Consider the following 14,827-nt stretch of genomic DNA (forward strand, 5'->3'; position numbering starts at 1 on the left):
GGCTTGCAGCCGACAGTCTAAAAATTGATTTAGCAAATCAAATTTAAATTCTGTATTTTTGTAGTATTAATTGGGCACATATCATTGTAAATGAAAGTACTCCTTGTGAAGATGCCTGGTTAAAACTTTGTCCTTTGAGCTGTATAAAAAAGTGGTTTAACCCGTGAACAGAAAGGAACCAATAACTACTGATATTTTAAAACAGATGATCTTGAAATACGTTTCAGATTCTGAGAACATTTCTTTAGGAGACTTAAGATATATTACATTTGCAGAATGTTTTAAAAATAATTACATAGGTCCTTTTTAGGACGTTCTCATATTAGATTTGTTTACAGTCTTTGTGAATGTTCAAAAGTCAAAGAGGGATGTTTTAGAAGTTATTGCTTGAACTCATACCTGTTCATGTCCTGTTGGAGAAATATTTGATAAAATATGGGTGTTATACTCATTCATCAGTGTACATATTTAGATCCGTCCAAGTGTGTACATTTTCTAATGCGTATAAACATAGAATTTAGATAAACCTATGTGTTACATATTTTTACAGGCAAAATTAATTCACTTGGGTTAAGATGAACGACGCTTTGGTTTATATTCATTTCGTTGTGGTGGGGCTACTACATGCGCCCAAACGATGACGTCCGAATGACTAAAGCAAAGACGTGGGGTGTGGAAAGTACAGTTATGTGAGAGATACATGAAAGATAGGTTTTAAGTGACTTTGGAATTTAATTTAACAAGTGTTAAATTCGTTCTTTATGGTCAGGGTTAGGGTAAGGGTGAGGGTTAGCCCTATTCGGGATTGTTGGAATAAGAGTGAGGTTGTGCACACAAACTTGTTTAAACCCCGAGTAAATTTACATGTTACTGACGGTTTCAAGGCGGTACCTTACAATTCTTGATAGACACACCTAGTTTTTAATGTAGTATATATGTACTGTGTTGTTTTTGGAGTTTTGTTTGGTCCATGTTTTTGGCTTTTGATTGTTTGTTTTTGTGTTCTATGTCTTTGGCGTTCACCTTATGCCATTAAACGGGGTTTATGTTTAAACTTTCGGCCCCTGAGCTTGTTTCTGTAGTTTTTCATATAAATATTGTTTAGAAAACATATATGGACAGCTATGAAATGTTAGAAAGGCATTTGATCATGAATTTTGTATTAATTCAATGCACAAAAATTATATATTATTATATTACAGGTGTTTCGAGATTTACTATAGAAGCACGGTTAGTGGCACTCTGGTGGTATTGAATAGAAGATCTTTGTGATATATATTCAAAGACCCCATACGCAGTTGCTTTTATTGATAGTGGTTAAGTTAACCAGGATTAAATGTTGTTCTTTTCTGTAAGAATAGCTAGGGCTAGAGGGCCTTTGGGGGATTTGTGACGTATATAGACAGATCTTTTGTGATATTGTGCTTAGATAGCCAGGGCTAGAGGCTAGTATTATATTTACCTTAGAGAGCCAGGACTAGATGCCTTTTGTGATATTTGGCTTAAATAGCTTGCGCTAGAGGCCGTTTTGTGAAATTTGGCTTAGATAGCCCGGGCTACATGAGACGTGGCATAGGTTGTCAGGAAATATTATATATTTCAGTATTTTTGTTTGCTTTATTACATTTGTTTCAGTCATGTGCAGTTTGCCAACGAATTCTGATGGGGTATGCTTTTTGTATGACAGGTATTTATACATTATATAAACAAAAGTTCATATATTACCCTCTTTTTTGTCTCGTTAATTTTCACCAAATACAAATACCATTTCCTAAACTGTTAGGATTTTTGTGTATTTTGAGATAGGTGAATAATTTGTTTACACACGTTTAAAGTGAGTACATTCAAGTGTTCATGTTTGGAAATATAAAGACTTTATGTTTATTTGTATCAATATATTAATTAAAGTTATCATAGTTCTATTGTACTTATGGTTTTTTTTTATGCGGGAATCAGTGACTCGAAGAAAATACTGTAGGACTATTCCTAGTTCGTCACACAAGGTGTTGTGTTTGGTGAAGAAATAAGACAATAATGACAGAGAGTGAACAAAACAATTTGAAATAAATTTCCCATCCATCCCAACAAATTAACATTGAATTTACAAAGTGCTTTTGCTGAAAGCCGGTTTAGATTCCTTAACGTAACACTTGCATACTTTCATATTCCAGATCGTTAATGTTGTTACTGTTCAACTTAATTATGAAAGGTGTGTTTAATTTTGTTTCAGCCATTCATATGAAAGTCTCTGTGGTACGGTATCAGTCGTTCCGGATGTTGGTCTATCAAAGTAGGTCTTTACCGCGGTGGAACCGAATAAAGGACCTAAATAATGTTTTCTGTCGAATATAGGATTTTTAAAATTCGCATAAGATTAATGATGGTTTAAACGTCATATGATTGCTTTTGTCGTTGCATACTTTTATAACGTTCTAAATTAAAGAAAATCTTACACATACATATTAAAACATTTCCGTCTTTTACCGAAACCGAAAACTCATGTTTGGTAAAATTTGGTTTACGAGTCAAACTAATACGTAACCAGACATGGCTAACTGGTCAGGGGTTTTTCACATACTATGATTACATTACTTTATTTTGCAAACACTTTCTAACTAGAATCTTGAATCACATAACATTAATATATCCTATTAGGTATAAGGTTCTTAATACCATTAAAATTGTCTTTAACAGGACCAGACGACCCTTTCAACTTGTCTTTTTCTGACTCATACGAGAAATCCGGAAGCTGACGAGCAGTGGTACTAGGCCTCGATTGGAAGGCACAAGCTGGACGGCTAAATAAAGCGAATGGCTGAATAGGCGAACATGCCAGCACTGGAAAATGGCAAGTACTGACAAATACTAGTACCAGAAAGCGACTTTGCCAGAAGCTCCTTGAGGAAACATTTACTCGATGCACGGGCAGTATTCATTAAGGGCCTCAAAATATTGAATCTCCGAACAACTTATGCGAGGAGATGTGCAGTGACATGTCACCACAAACATACTGGCCCCACCCTCCAGGTTTTTTTTCCATCGCAACAAGCTGTTGCCCACAACCAGATGAACCTTGGTACACAGTCATTTTCTCAAAACCACGTTTTCCATTTCAAAATGGCGACGTTTGTCGAGAAACGCGAAATGACACATGGGTGTTGTAAATATCAACCATTAAAACTGTTAATGTCTATTTATCCATTTAGTTATATTATTTGTTTCATAAGGGTTACAGGAAGGATAAAGTTGCCTCGAAGTTTATTATGTCATATTAACGCGAATATTTTTTTTCCCCATGGTATTTCGATTTTGGTAATGATAAACAGTAAATTATTATAAATACCGTGGGAGGGGGGAGGGGGTGGTCCGCCTGGCACTTCCCCGAACTCCCACCTTCCTATATCTAAATGAATTTTTTGAACAACTTTATACATACAGAGGCCACAGAACTGCAATATATTTGTGAGGCAATTATCGGACTAAGAAAAACTTACCAATCTTTTTCGTGACTCCTCTAAAGTTAGTTGACATTTTTTTCTATTTTATAGCTGATGATCAACTTATAAAAAATCAAGAAGAGGAAGAAAAGTGGCTCCTATGTACACCAGTTGGTGTCAACAAACTAATGAAGGTCATGGCCAGGAATGCTAACCTGCCAGAGCTGACAAGAAGACAAGAAATTTATTAAGAAATCAAAGGCCACTGGCCTAAAATACGTGACATAAATCATAAAACAAATAATATACGAGTTGTGTCAAGAAAAGGAATTTAAGCATATATCCAAACATGAGTGTTTCCTTTTAATTATTAATTTCTAAAAGAAGATCATATACATAGAAAGACAACTTACTTAGGGCCGAATTCAGAACATTCACTCCCACTCACACTCCAACCACATTCCCGTAAGGGACACTCAAGTGATCACTTGAGTGAAATAGGGGGAGTGACACTCAAGTGATCTGTTCGTATTCACATGCCTCGCTATCACTCCACTTCATCAAGTGACCAATACAGTACAAATACATGTATGTTGATATGATCATATCGGATTATCTGTTTGACTATGGTGATTTTTATAGTTAACATATGTATATTTGCGATTTGAGTACCTTATTGGTAGATATGGCGACAAACAAATGACAATAATTGTTATTCTGAAACTTAACATTTTAAAACATTTGGTTAATAAAAATAAACGTTTTTGATAGTAAACAACTGTTGCAAAATGCGTTTAAATGCATGTTTATTTTTTGTTGTTGTTGTTGTTTTAAATATGTAGCCGTTTTCCATCACATGAATTAAATATGTATTGGTATATACTCTTGCTTTTGTAGTCTGCATAAAGCGGTCTTGGACGTTTGAAAATAAAATATGAAAGTTGAAAACACTTAATTTAAAATAGCACGTGGATAAAATTAGCGAATGAATGTACCTCTTATGGGGAAATTACACCTCGCAGTGTAAAACAACTTAAGAAATGTAGGGGAAATTGGATGACGATGACGATAATAATAATAATAATAATAATAATAATAATAATAATAATAATAATAATAAAAATAATAAATATAATAATAAAAACAATAATAATAATAATAATAATAATAATAATAATAATAATAATAATAATAATAATAATAATTATGTTGGTGGTGATTGAGGTGGTGGTGATGGTGGTGGTGCAGATGGTGGTGGTGGTGGTGGTGGTGGTGGTGATGATGATGATGATGATGATGATGATGATGATGATCTAACTGAATATAGCCTGGAAAATACATATCAATTCTCTGACCACGCTCTGAAATGAACATGAACATTGCGTTAAACCGTGTACATAAAGTCTAGCGGCGTATAGTTAGCGGCCTGGTGGCCTAGCTGCCTAATTGCCTAGCGGCCTGAAATTGTTTCCTATTCCAAAGCATTTTATATGAGTTATTTTCCAAAAGAATGATAAATTAAAGGTTATACTAGTATTCATAAATCCACATCCTTTAGCGAATATCAGCAACTTTCCCCCTTTTGGTGGCTGCTTGATTGAGTTTTTGGGAATTTTAGGCCACTAGGCCGCCAGGCCACTAACTACACGCAACTAGGCCGCTGGACTTCTTGATCGAATTTTTGAAAAAAAAATCGCTCCAGCGTGGCGAATTTAGCATAGAAAATCATTATTTTAGCATTGTTTTAGAGGAAAACTCACAGAAACATGCTTTGATGTAGAAAACAATTTAAGACCGCTATGTTTATGTACGAATAAAAACACATTGATTTATCATATTTCCCAATTAATCACATGAACAATAACTTTGAAATAAAGAACAAATTTAGGCCGCTAGTCCGCAAAGTTCACGCCGCTGGGCTGCTAGCTTCATGCCGCAAGGCTGCTAACTTCGCGTACATTTAGCTGTATGTTCTTGCAGCCATAGATGAAACGCAACCATTAATTTTGCTGGGCGTTCAAGATCATTACGAAACAAAACAAATATATGATTGGCGCATCTTTTCGAAAATTTGATTTTTTATAGAAGGCCACGTTATTGAAGCACACGTACTTCAATGGATTATCCCGGTCTCTTGAATATGTTCTTGGAACGAGGATGTCCCTTATTTGTTCAAAAATCTGATATATTTCACCTTTTCTACTTGTCATGTACATTTATCACTCACACTCATTCAATTCGTATTCACAACCAATCCTCGAGGGTGGTTCAAGTGGCCTCGCCGAGCACTCACAAATGTCCCATTCACGCAAAACACTTGAGTCTCACCCACACCTGTGAATACGGATAAACCTTTCACTCGAAAATATCAAGACCGTTATGTGATAACAGAGGATTAACTCATTGAGTGTGAGTGAGAGTGGTTGTTCAGAATTCGGCCCTTTGAGTCTCATAATATTAAGTTGTTTTCATAAGGTTATAAAAGTCATTGAAAATCTTTACCAGCAGAGTACCAATTAAACAAATATTGTCTTCTTATATTGTCATACTTTCTACAGACATAAATTGCATGATATTCACAATCTAAGACAGATGAATGTTCGTTATCATAACAAAATGCGCATGACAAATACCATCGTTCAAAAGCGTTTGTGCCTGAAACTTCTCCAGAATTTCCAAACTCACTTAACAACTACGTTGTTTGTCGAATATTGAACAGAAAAAGCATGTATGATCTTCTTCTAGTCAAGGCAACCAATAACTTCAATCCAATGGCACCGTCAAATTTCGATCTCTCTCACAGTCAAAATTCCACTTCGTCTCCAAACAAAAGTAACTCCCTTCGTAACCCACAACGTTTTCTCTGTAGTTGTTTTCAACGGGCACGTTGGGGAGCGGGTAACTCGGCAAAACTCCTTACTGGCTTTCCGTTTGTGCCCTCGGAACTCATTTTCTGATCCGGAACGCAAACACATGATATATGACTTATTTTTATCAACACAAAGAAAATGGGAAATAAGACAAGTAATACGTAATATGAACTTCCCTGAAAATTCACACAACCATGTATAGATTAACTGATTTGTTAATCCCCACCCCCACGCCTAAAATTTTGTCAACAAACTACCGTGGTCATCATCACCCGGAAAATGACCTGTCTTCAAGCGAAGCATACTGGTCTCTGTCAGTAAGATGACTAAATATCCATGTATCATGAACACATTCTTAAACTAAAAAAAATTATATCCAGTAATTATCCGAAGTTGTTTTGCAAACACATTCGACCTTTCAAATTTTCATTTAATAAATTTGCGGCGTAGTAATTTGGTTACGTATTCATGCAACGCTTAAAATGAAAGTGTTTTCGTCATTTTCTGGAACAAAGTTGCACTTATAAACCTTCATTGATAACTGTTCATAAAATATTTGCACCAAAAACACGAGAGAATAATAAACTATAAAAAGGATATCAGAGAACTCTTTCTCGACAACCCGGAAATAGAAAATTGACAGCTATAATTTTGCATGAGGGGCGCCCCACGGGTAGCGGCGTAAATAACACTCTTTACCAAAAAGGGGTAATTAAGAAAATAAATTTGAATTCTATAAAACTCGGAAAATAATCATAAAATAAACAGAAAATTTGTTTATTAAAGTGTAAGATCGTATTTTATTCCACTCGTGAACATAGAATTTTATTTAGCGACATCATAAATGTAATCGCCTGCGTTGCTTAGTATGTTAATGTGAAAAAGAAGGAAATCAAATGGCAACTTCAGCAATTGCAAACATTCACAATCAAATCAAATATGACCTGTTACTCAAAAAACAAACGTCGTAAGCAGACTAACATCACATAATTAGCCTTTAAGTCATCCAGACCTACGACAAATACCACTGTCATCTTGTCTAGATTACTGCACCAACACGTACCAAACCGTCAAATATTCCCGTTCTAAAAGATGACCACCGATGATCGTATCAAAAGGAGATTGAAATAAGAGATTAGTGGTTTCTAACCAAATTATGTCATAACGTCACAATAACGCTGACACCATTTGTATTTACGTTACCCCCTTCTGATTAAAAATGAGTTTAATTATTATTGGCTTGTTTAATATTGTTGAACATTTTAAGATCGTATTACAAATTATTTTACAAGTGTCGTTAAAAAACAATCATCACTAGTGAAATAAAATACGACCAGACAATGAAATCAACGAATGTTTCTATTTCTTTTATGCTTATTTTGGGATATTTATTTTATTTTAAAAAAATCAAATCAATACCTTTTGCATTCAATCGTGCTATTCGTGGGACGCATTTATGGCCATTTTTAAATAAACTTTAATTAGTAATGCTTCTGTTCCAAATAATAAAAGTTAATGTACAGAACAAATTAAATCCCAGGGTGCATGGAAAAATATGAATAAATTACACTGGTCGACATAAACTGAATGAAATATTTGAAATTTCGAAAGTGTAAACAAACAATTTTGCATAAACAGTTGATTATAAACTGCTTTCCAAGTTTCCGTGTTTGTCTCTTGAAATTCAATCATTTGCATTGCCAGTTATAAGTCTGATTGGTGTCATATCTGTTAAGTGCAATTGTTTGACGTATCGAAGTAAAATTTTGCTTGCCTCTGAAAAATAACTCACTTAACGTGTTATGCCTTTATTTCTCAAATATAAACATTTGGACGGTATTTCAATTTGGTGAATATTTTATTTTCAAATCGATACCTTAAATGGCTTTAATGAATTTTGAAAAAGAAGACCAGTCTGAATTCATTCTGTTAAAAAACACCTTAAACCTGCATTAATATAGATAATCAGCAAGCTATTGAATATTGACTTCTTAAACGAACAAGACACTCATAAAATCTTGTATTTCAGCTCGAGCGTCACATCTACAAAAATGGCGAAGTTACTTGTGTGTTTAATATGTTCATATTTTTATATCGTGCATGCTGACTTTGAAGAATCAATTACCACTGAAAAATGTAATTATTCCGTATCTATGAAAACAGAGGATAAAAATTCACTTTCTGTTCTTCGAGTTTATATTACTCTTAATTCTGTAGTTAAATTTATTTTAAGTGAGACTTAAAACTGTTCTATAGATATCACAGATATTGAAAACGAAATCAGGAATATTTCGGGAAACAACCAATTACATGATATTCTTGTTGATCTAAAGATAGATGTGAATTCCGGCGGAAATAATGACATTCGCTTTGAACGAACGGAAAACAGTTTGAAACTAAATGTGCTTTGGAGGATATCCGTAGCAACCGATCTTCTTTCCACAGATATGCTTATTTTGGACAATATGTATTATAGCCTTGTTGGTTTTCCGAATCCTTCTATCAGCATATATACTGCACCGTTGAAAATTCGTAAAACAGGAACAATATTTAATGCCTGTTGCTCTGTTAGTCATTCCTTAGTAAACTGGATGGCGTGGAGCTTTGGAGATGTTTTGAACAACGTAGTCATGCCAAATATACAGTGGTTGATATATCACGGACTTCGTTCCAGGCAAAATTTCACGGCGTCTTTGCTAGTCGAACGATTTCCAACAGTACTTGAGTTAACTTTATCGGACGTTTCGCTGACAGGAGAGCTTGTATATCCATGGTTACAAGACGTCATAAACTTTGATAGAAAAGTTTTACCAATTGGCTTTAGTTTGGATGGTGGTAACTTTGAATATCTCGTCATAAAAGGTGAAGTGGACTTTGTGTTCCTCTCTGATATTAGTGAAAACAGTTTATATGACCTTAGATTTTGCAACGCAACTATTGGACTTTTGAGCATATCTGAAGTTAGGAACGTTAAACTGGAAGAAAACATGTTTCACAATTTATCCCATGTAGGGCAACTGATCTTACCTTTCAATGACATTCAGGAAATTCCTCCAAATGTATTTATTTGGAGGGAGTTGAAATATTTAGATCTAGCGAATAATAAAATACAAGTATTGCAGAAAGGCGTGTTTAAAGGTCTTACAAATTTGAAAGTGCTAGATTTGAGTAATAATATGCTGAAAGAAGTAAAAAATGTATTCCAACCTTTACGAAGTATACAAAATCTTATTTTAAGAAACAATACAGCACTTCAATATATTCCGCTGGACCCTTTTTACGGACAACAACTGGAAAAATTAGATCTCAGCAATATATCAGTGACATTAAAAACGCTTTATTCTTTTATAACCGAACTTGATTTGAAACAATTCGAGTCTCAACGCAATAAGCACGCCTTAGAAGGTTGGAGAAAAGGACCATATCCTACTATAGTCTTACATTTATCCAATTGTAATGTAACATCATTCGATTTACATATATCGCAATCAAATTTTGAAAAGCTAATAGATGTTTTGTCTTTTTGCAATATTGATTTCAGAGGTAATCCACTTTCATGCAATTGCTTTAATCCGGAGCTAAGATCCATACGCGTTTGTGCTGTATTTTCTTTTATATCGCAATGTAATTTCATGCCATTGTGCCAATACCCACTTAATATGCGAGGTAAACAATTGTCAAGCATATATGATAGTGACATGTATTGTAAAGTAAGTGAGTTTCAAAGTTTAAACTATACATGTCCACAACATTGCACATGTTACAGTAGACATCTGAGAATGCCACAGTCATTCATTATCGACTGTCAAAATAAACAGACAATGGAACCACCCGTAAAAATAAAAGAACCATGTCAACATTTTGAATTGTGGATGAGAAACTCTTCTTTACAGCGGCTCGATAAGCGTGACTATTTCAAAAAGGTTATAACCTTAGATGTTTCTGAAAATAGTTTGACTGCTATTGACCCTGAAGTGATAAATGACTTAAGTATATTGAGCATGTTCAAACTTCACTCAAATAAACTTAAGTATTTGCCATACAATATACAATTTATGAACGTATCTGAGATAACTCTCCGAAGCAACAATTTAAGGTGCGACTGTACATCCAAATGGTTAAAGGACTGGGTGTTAAGTAATCAAGGAGTCGTTAGTGATTGGACAGAAGTGACATGTGTAGACACTCGCGATAACGTTAGACAACTCATCTCAGTGCACGATGATGATTTTGTTTGTACATCACTGAACTGGAATGTATTGCATCATGTGTATTTTCTGGCCATTGTTATTGGGTCGATCTGCTTTGTGCTTCTCGCGATTTGCTTATTGGTATTCTTTGGTAGAAGACATTTGAAGATTCTTTTGTACATCTATTGTGGTGCTCATCCTTTTGACACTGAAGACGACATCGACGCAAAACACGACATTGTTCTCTTGTGCAGTCCTGAAAACAAAACGAAAATGGATAGGTATCTGTCGGAAGTGCTTACTTCAAATAGATATTTTGTGTGCATTGTTACAGATTTTTATGTTAATGATTGTAAATATTCATTATATGTTCTGTTATATGAATACATGCGCTCTGTTCTGTTATATCAGCAGCAATAAACGCTTTGTGAAATGACTGTTCAAGCCATAGTTATAAATGTGTTAAGAACAGAAAAGACAATAAGTTCATTGAATTAATTACTTTGTACTTTGTACTTTTAATCTCAATGTGTCTTTATACAATGAGATGTATCATGTCACGTTGACTCGTATTGGCTAAAACACAAATCATAAATAATAATTCAATGTTAATTTTCTCGCAGTGAAATTTGAATATTATATTTTATTTATATGTATTTTGTTGTTGCTTAATGGAGATTGAATGAAGAAAAAAAGGTCATTGTATGATAGAACGTGCGGTACATACAATTCAGTTCAATACATTAGTCTGGGATGTAAACAAGTGAAAATAAGCAGAAGCTTCGTCAATCTACGGTATTCGGAAAGAGGAAGTCTCAATATTATTCCGTTTAAATAACCAAAATAGGACACTACCATTAAATGCATAAATGTGGCTGCATGTGCAAACTATCAGCTCAGGTTTCCATTGTGCTGTATTGATTTCCACTCAATAGTTTAAACAAACAAGATTTACATAAGGGTTTACATCAAATCACCAGGAAAGAGGAAGATATTTTACCACAAAAATATTAATGACAAAAAATATAAGAAATAAAGAACAGGATGTGGTTATTTAGTACCTGATAAAACGGATTTTTATTTCTTGACTAAAAGCATCACTCATTCTTACAGAATGGCTACCAATATGGCCATTTGTACGTCTTATAATATACATATTTTGTTTAAATATCTATATCTTAAAATTGTTCACAATTTGTCATTCAAATAATGATTTAAAATCACGAACATATCGTTCAAGTTTGATACATATTCACAAAAACATGACCTTTTATAAACAAGGCATCAAAGGCATCAAAGACGCGGCCGAATTGGGTTTTATTGAATATTACTATACTGGTGGAAGTCAAGTATTCGGCGGGAGGCAGTAACCTGCAATTGTTAATTTTCTCCTTTCACTTATGTTTATCATGTCAACTGTAGGTGTTATTTCGTAATAATTATGTGTATTTTTGCCTCGGGTGTTCAAGAAAATTCGAAAGGATCATTGTCGAATTTAAACATATAAAACTGTTATAAGATCTGTATAGTTCTCACGTGGGGCATGGTCAAATGAGATTGACTGCGCATGCGTAATGAACAATATGCATATTTATTTAAAGCAATCTGTTTTCCCAAAAAACTTGTATCAGTAGTGTATCAAATCAAATCATGTGTTTCAACATCCACGAAAGATATTTTGGTGAAACACTTGATTCAAAAAATGTATAAATGCAAGAACGACGTCCACACCCTGAATACAAAATTAACCTTGGTTTTTAATGATGATTTCGTTTTATCAAGCGAGACAACTCGTACAAACACACGCTAGCCTTTAAGTGCTTCTTGTTTTGGAATCAGTCCGAATAAACACGAACATATCTATCACTATGACGGATTTATCACGTGACAAAATAGCAATAAATAAATGATGCAGACAATATATTTCACAACTTTCTCAATCGTAGTAAAGTTCTCGGCCATCTCCGTAACCACGGAAACGACTATCTAGATCTTGACTGGTGCCTTGTGTTATCAGCGGCGTTGGGTCAATTCGGCGACCTAGTCATCGTTTCGGCCTTGTCTTTTTCGGACTAATTTGTATCATTTATGTTGGTTTAAATTCGCGTGAATTAAGCTTTGGACTTTCATTTCATTTCATATTAGTAAATTTTAAAACTAGTCAGTTCATTCGTATTAGGCTTTGAACTACCATTACTTATTTACTAGCTAATCGGGTATATTCATCGTTTTTATAGAAAGTTAATATTTCTAACATAGCGAGATCGTATGACTGGCGACGAGCCAACATTAAAACAAAGAGGATTTTTTTTTCTAAATCATGAAATCTGCCGTTTTGGTAGATGTCATATTTTGAAAGAAAATTGTAATTTTCATTCAGAAAACATTGTTCTCATATAAATAAAATTTGTCCACAGACTCTCTCCCATTGAAAATGTCAAACATGTGTCAAACACATATTCTTATAGACGCCGGGTCTTATATGATATACCAAAGGTTGATTCTCCTCGATTATTGACCTTAATGCCACTTACGACACCTCGATACAACCAAGCTGTGGTGCACACTTAACACATCCTCAAGTTGCCCTATGCCTGGACCAGTACATTCAGCACTTTTGTTAGGTTTACTTCCGGTTTATTTCAAAATAAAGACACCCTAGCAAAAGAACATCCCAAGAGCCAAATTGTTTGTGATGATGAAAAATATACATGTTTGTTTGAAGATGGAACACTGTTTACACTTTTTTCTGTACTACGCTACTCGGAGAGAAGTTATGCATACGTGAACTGAAGCGAACTAAAAGATATATGTTGAGCGATGGCGGATGTGATTTTAAGAACTGTTTGCTGTGTGTCAATGGTATACAGGAAATGGACGTACTCACCGGTTTGGTCTGAGATTATGTTGTTGTTTTTTTCATATCGTTGTATACTTGATATAAAATAAATCTGTAACTACCTGCACCGACAATTCTAAAGCTAGTATCCCGATGTAACCGGTACAAGCCAAATAGACAAATCAATTAACGATATCCGGGTATATAGCCACAAGGTTCAAGGCCTAATACACTTTTAGCGGGAAAAACACACCATAGCAATACAACGGATTCAGATAACATATATGCTTTAAAACATTTGTATTGATAAATTTGTCTTCCGGCCAGTTTATCTTAGTGCCAGGAAAAAAAAGTATATTTACATTATTGGTGTGCCCTTACTTCATTTAAGACTACGTTTACTTCTTACAATAACGCATATGTAAATTTATTTTGTATTATACTGGCCTACAAATCATACGGACGCATTTTATTAGCATAAACATGGAACGAATTTAGAAACGCCTTAAATCAATACAAACACGGCAATTTGACACGCGTGCGTTAGTAAAACACATGCATTGCGAGCAATGGTTAAGTACATATGTACTAGAAAACACGGAGTAGCTTTTCTATGTGTTACTATTTTTCTTTCGGCAGGAATGAACTGTTGTAATAACAGGACATTTATAACCACAAAATATAACCACAGACTGTCGATACATGAATGAACTGTTGTAATAACAGGACATATATAACCATAACATATAACCACAGACTGTCGAAACATGAATGAACAGTTGTAATAACAGGACATATATAACCACAAAATATAACCACAGACTGTCGATACATGAATGAACTGTTGTAATAACAGGACATATATAACCACAAAATATAACCACAGCCTGTCGATACATGAATGAACAGTTGTAATAACCGGACATATATAACCACAAAATATAACCACAGACTGTCGATACATGAATGAACTGTTGTAATAACAGGACATATATAACCACAATATATAACCACAGACTGTCGATATATGAATGAACTGTTGTAATAACAGGACATATATAACCACAAAATATAACCACAGACTGTCGATACATGAATGAACTGTTGTAATAACAGGAGATCTATAACCACAAAATATAACCACAGACTGTCGATACATGAATGAACAGTTGTAATAACAGGACATATATAACAACAAAATATAACCACAGATTGTCGATACATGAATGACCTGTGGTAATAACCGGACATATATAACCACAAAATATAACCACAGACTGTCGATACATGAATGAACTGTTGTAATAACAGGACATTTATAACCACAAAATATAACCACAGACTGTCGATACATGAATGAACTGTTGTAATAACCGGACATATATAACCATAACATATAACCACAGACTGTCGATACATGAATGAACTGTTGTAATAACAGGACATATATAACCACAAAATATAACCACAGACTGTCGATACATGAATGAA

General features: G+C 34.3%; 1 protein-coding gene across 1 annotated transcript; it reads left to right on the forward strand.

Annotated features, from left to right (window-relative positions):
* The first annotated feature begins 8,359 nt into the window (after positions 1 to 8,359).
* On the forward strand, positions 8,360 to 11,108 carry LOC128244734 (leucine-rich repeat-containing protein 15-like). Its single transcript, XM_052962785.1, has one exon. The coding sequence runs from the start codon at positions 8,755 to 8,757 to the stop codon at positions 10,915 to 10,917; it is 2,163 nt and encodes a 720-aa protein (XP_052818745.1). The 5' UTR covers positions 8,360 to 8,754; the 3' UTR covers positions 10,918 to 11,108.
* Positions 11,109 to 14,827: the final 3,719 nt, after the last annotated feature.

The sequence above is a fragment of the Mya arenaria genome, chromosome 8 (assembly GCF_026914265.1).
Source record: "Mya arenaria isolate MELC-2E11 chromosome 8, ASM2691426v1".
NCBI classification, from domain to species: Eukaryota; Metazoa; Mollusca; class Bivalvia; order Myida; family Myidae; genus Mya; species Mya arenaria.

Coding starts and splice junctions, on each gene's coding strand:
- LOC128244734 (XM_052962785.1), top strand. CDS start 8,755: ATGCTTATTTTGGACAATATGTATTATAGCCTTGTTGGTTTTCCGAAT.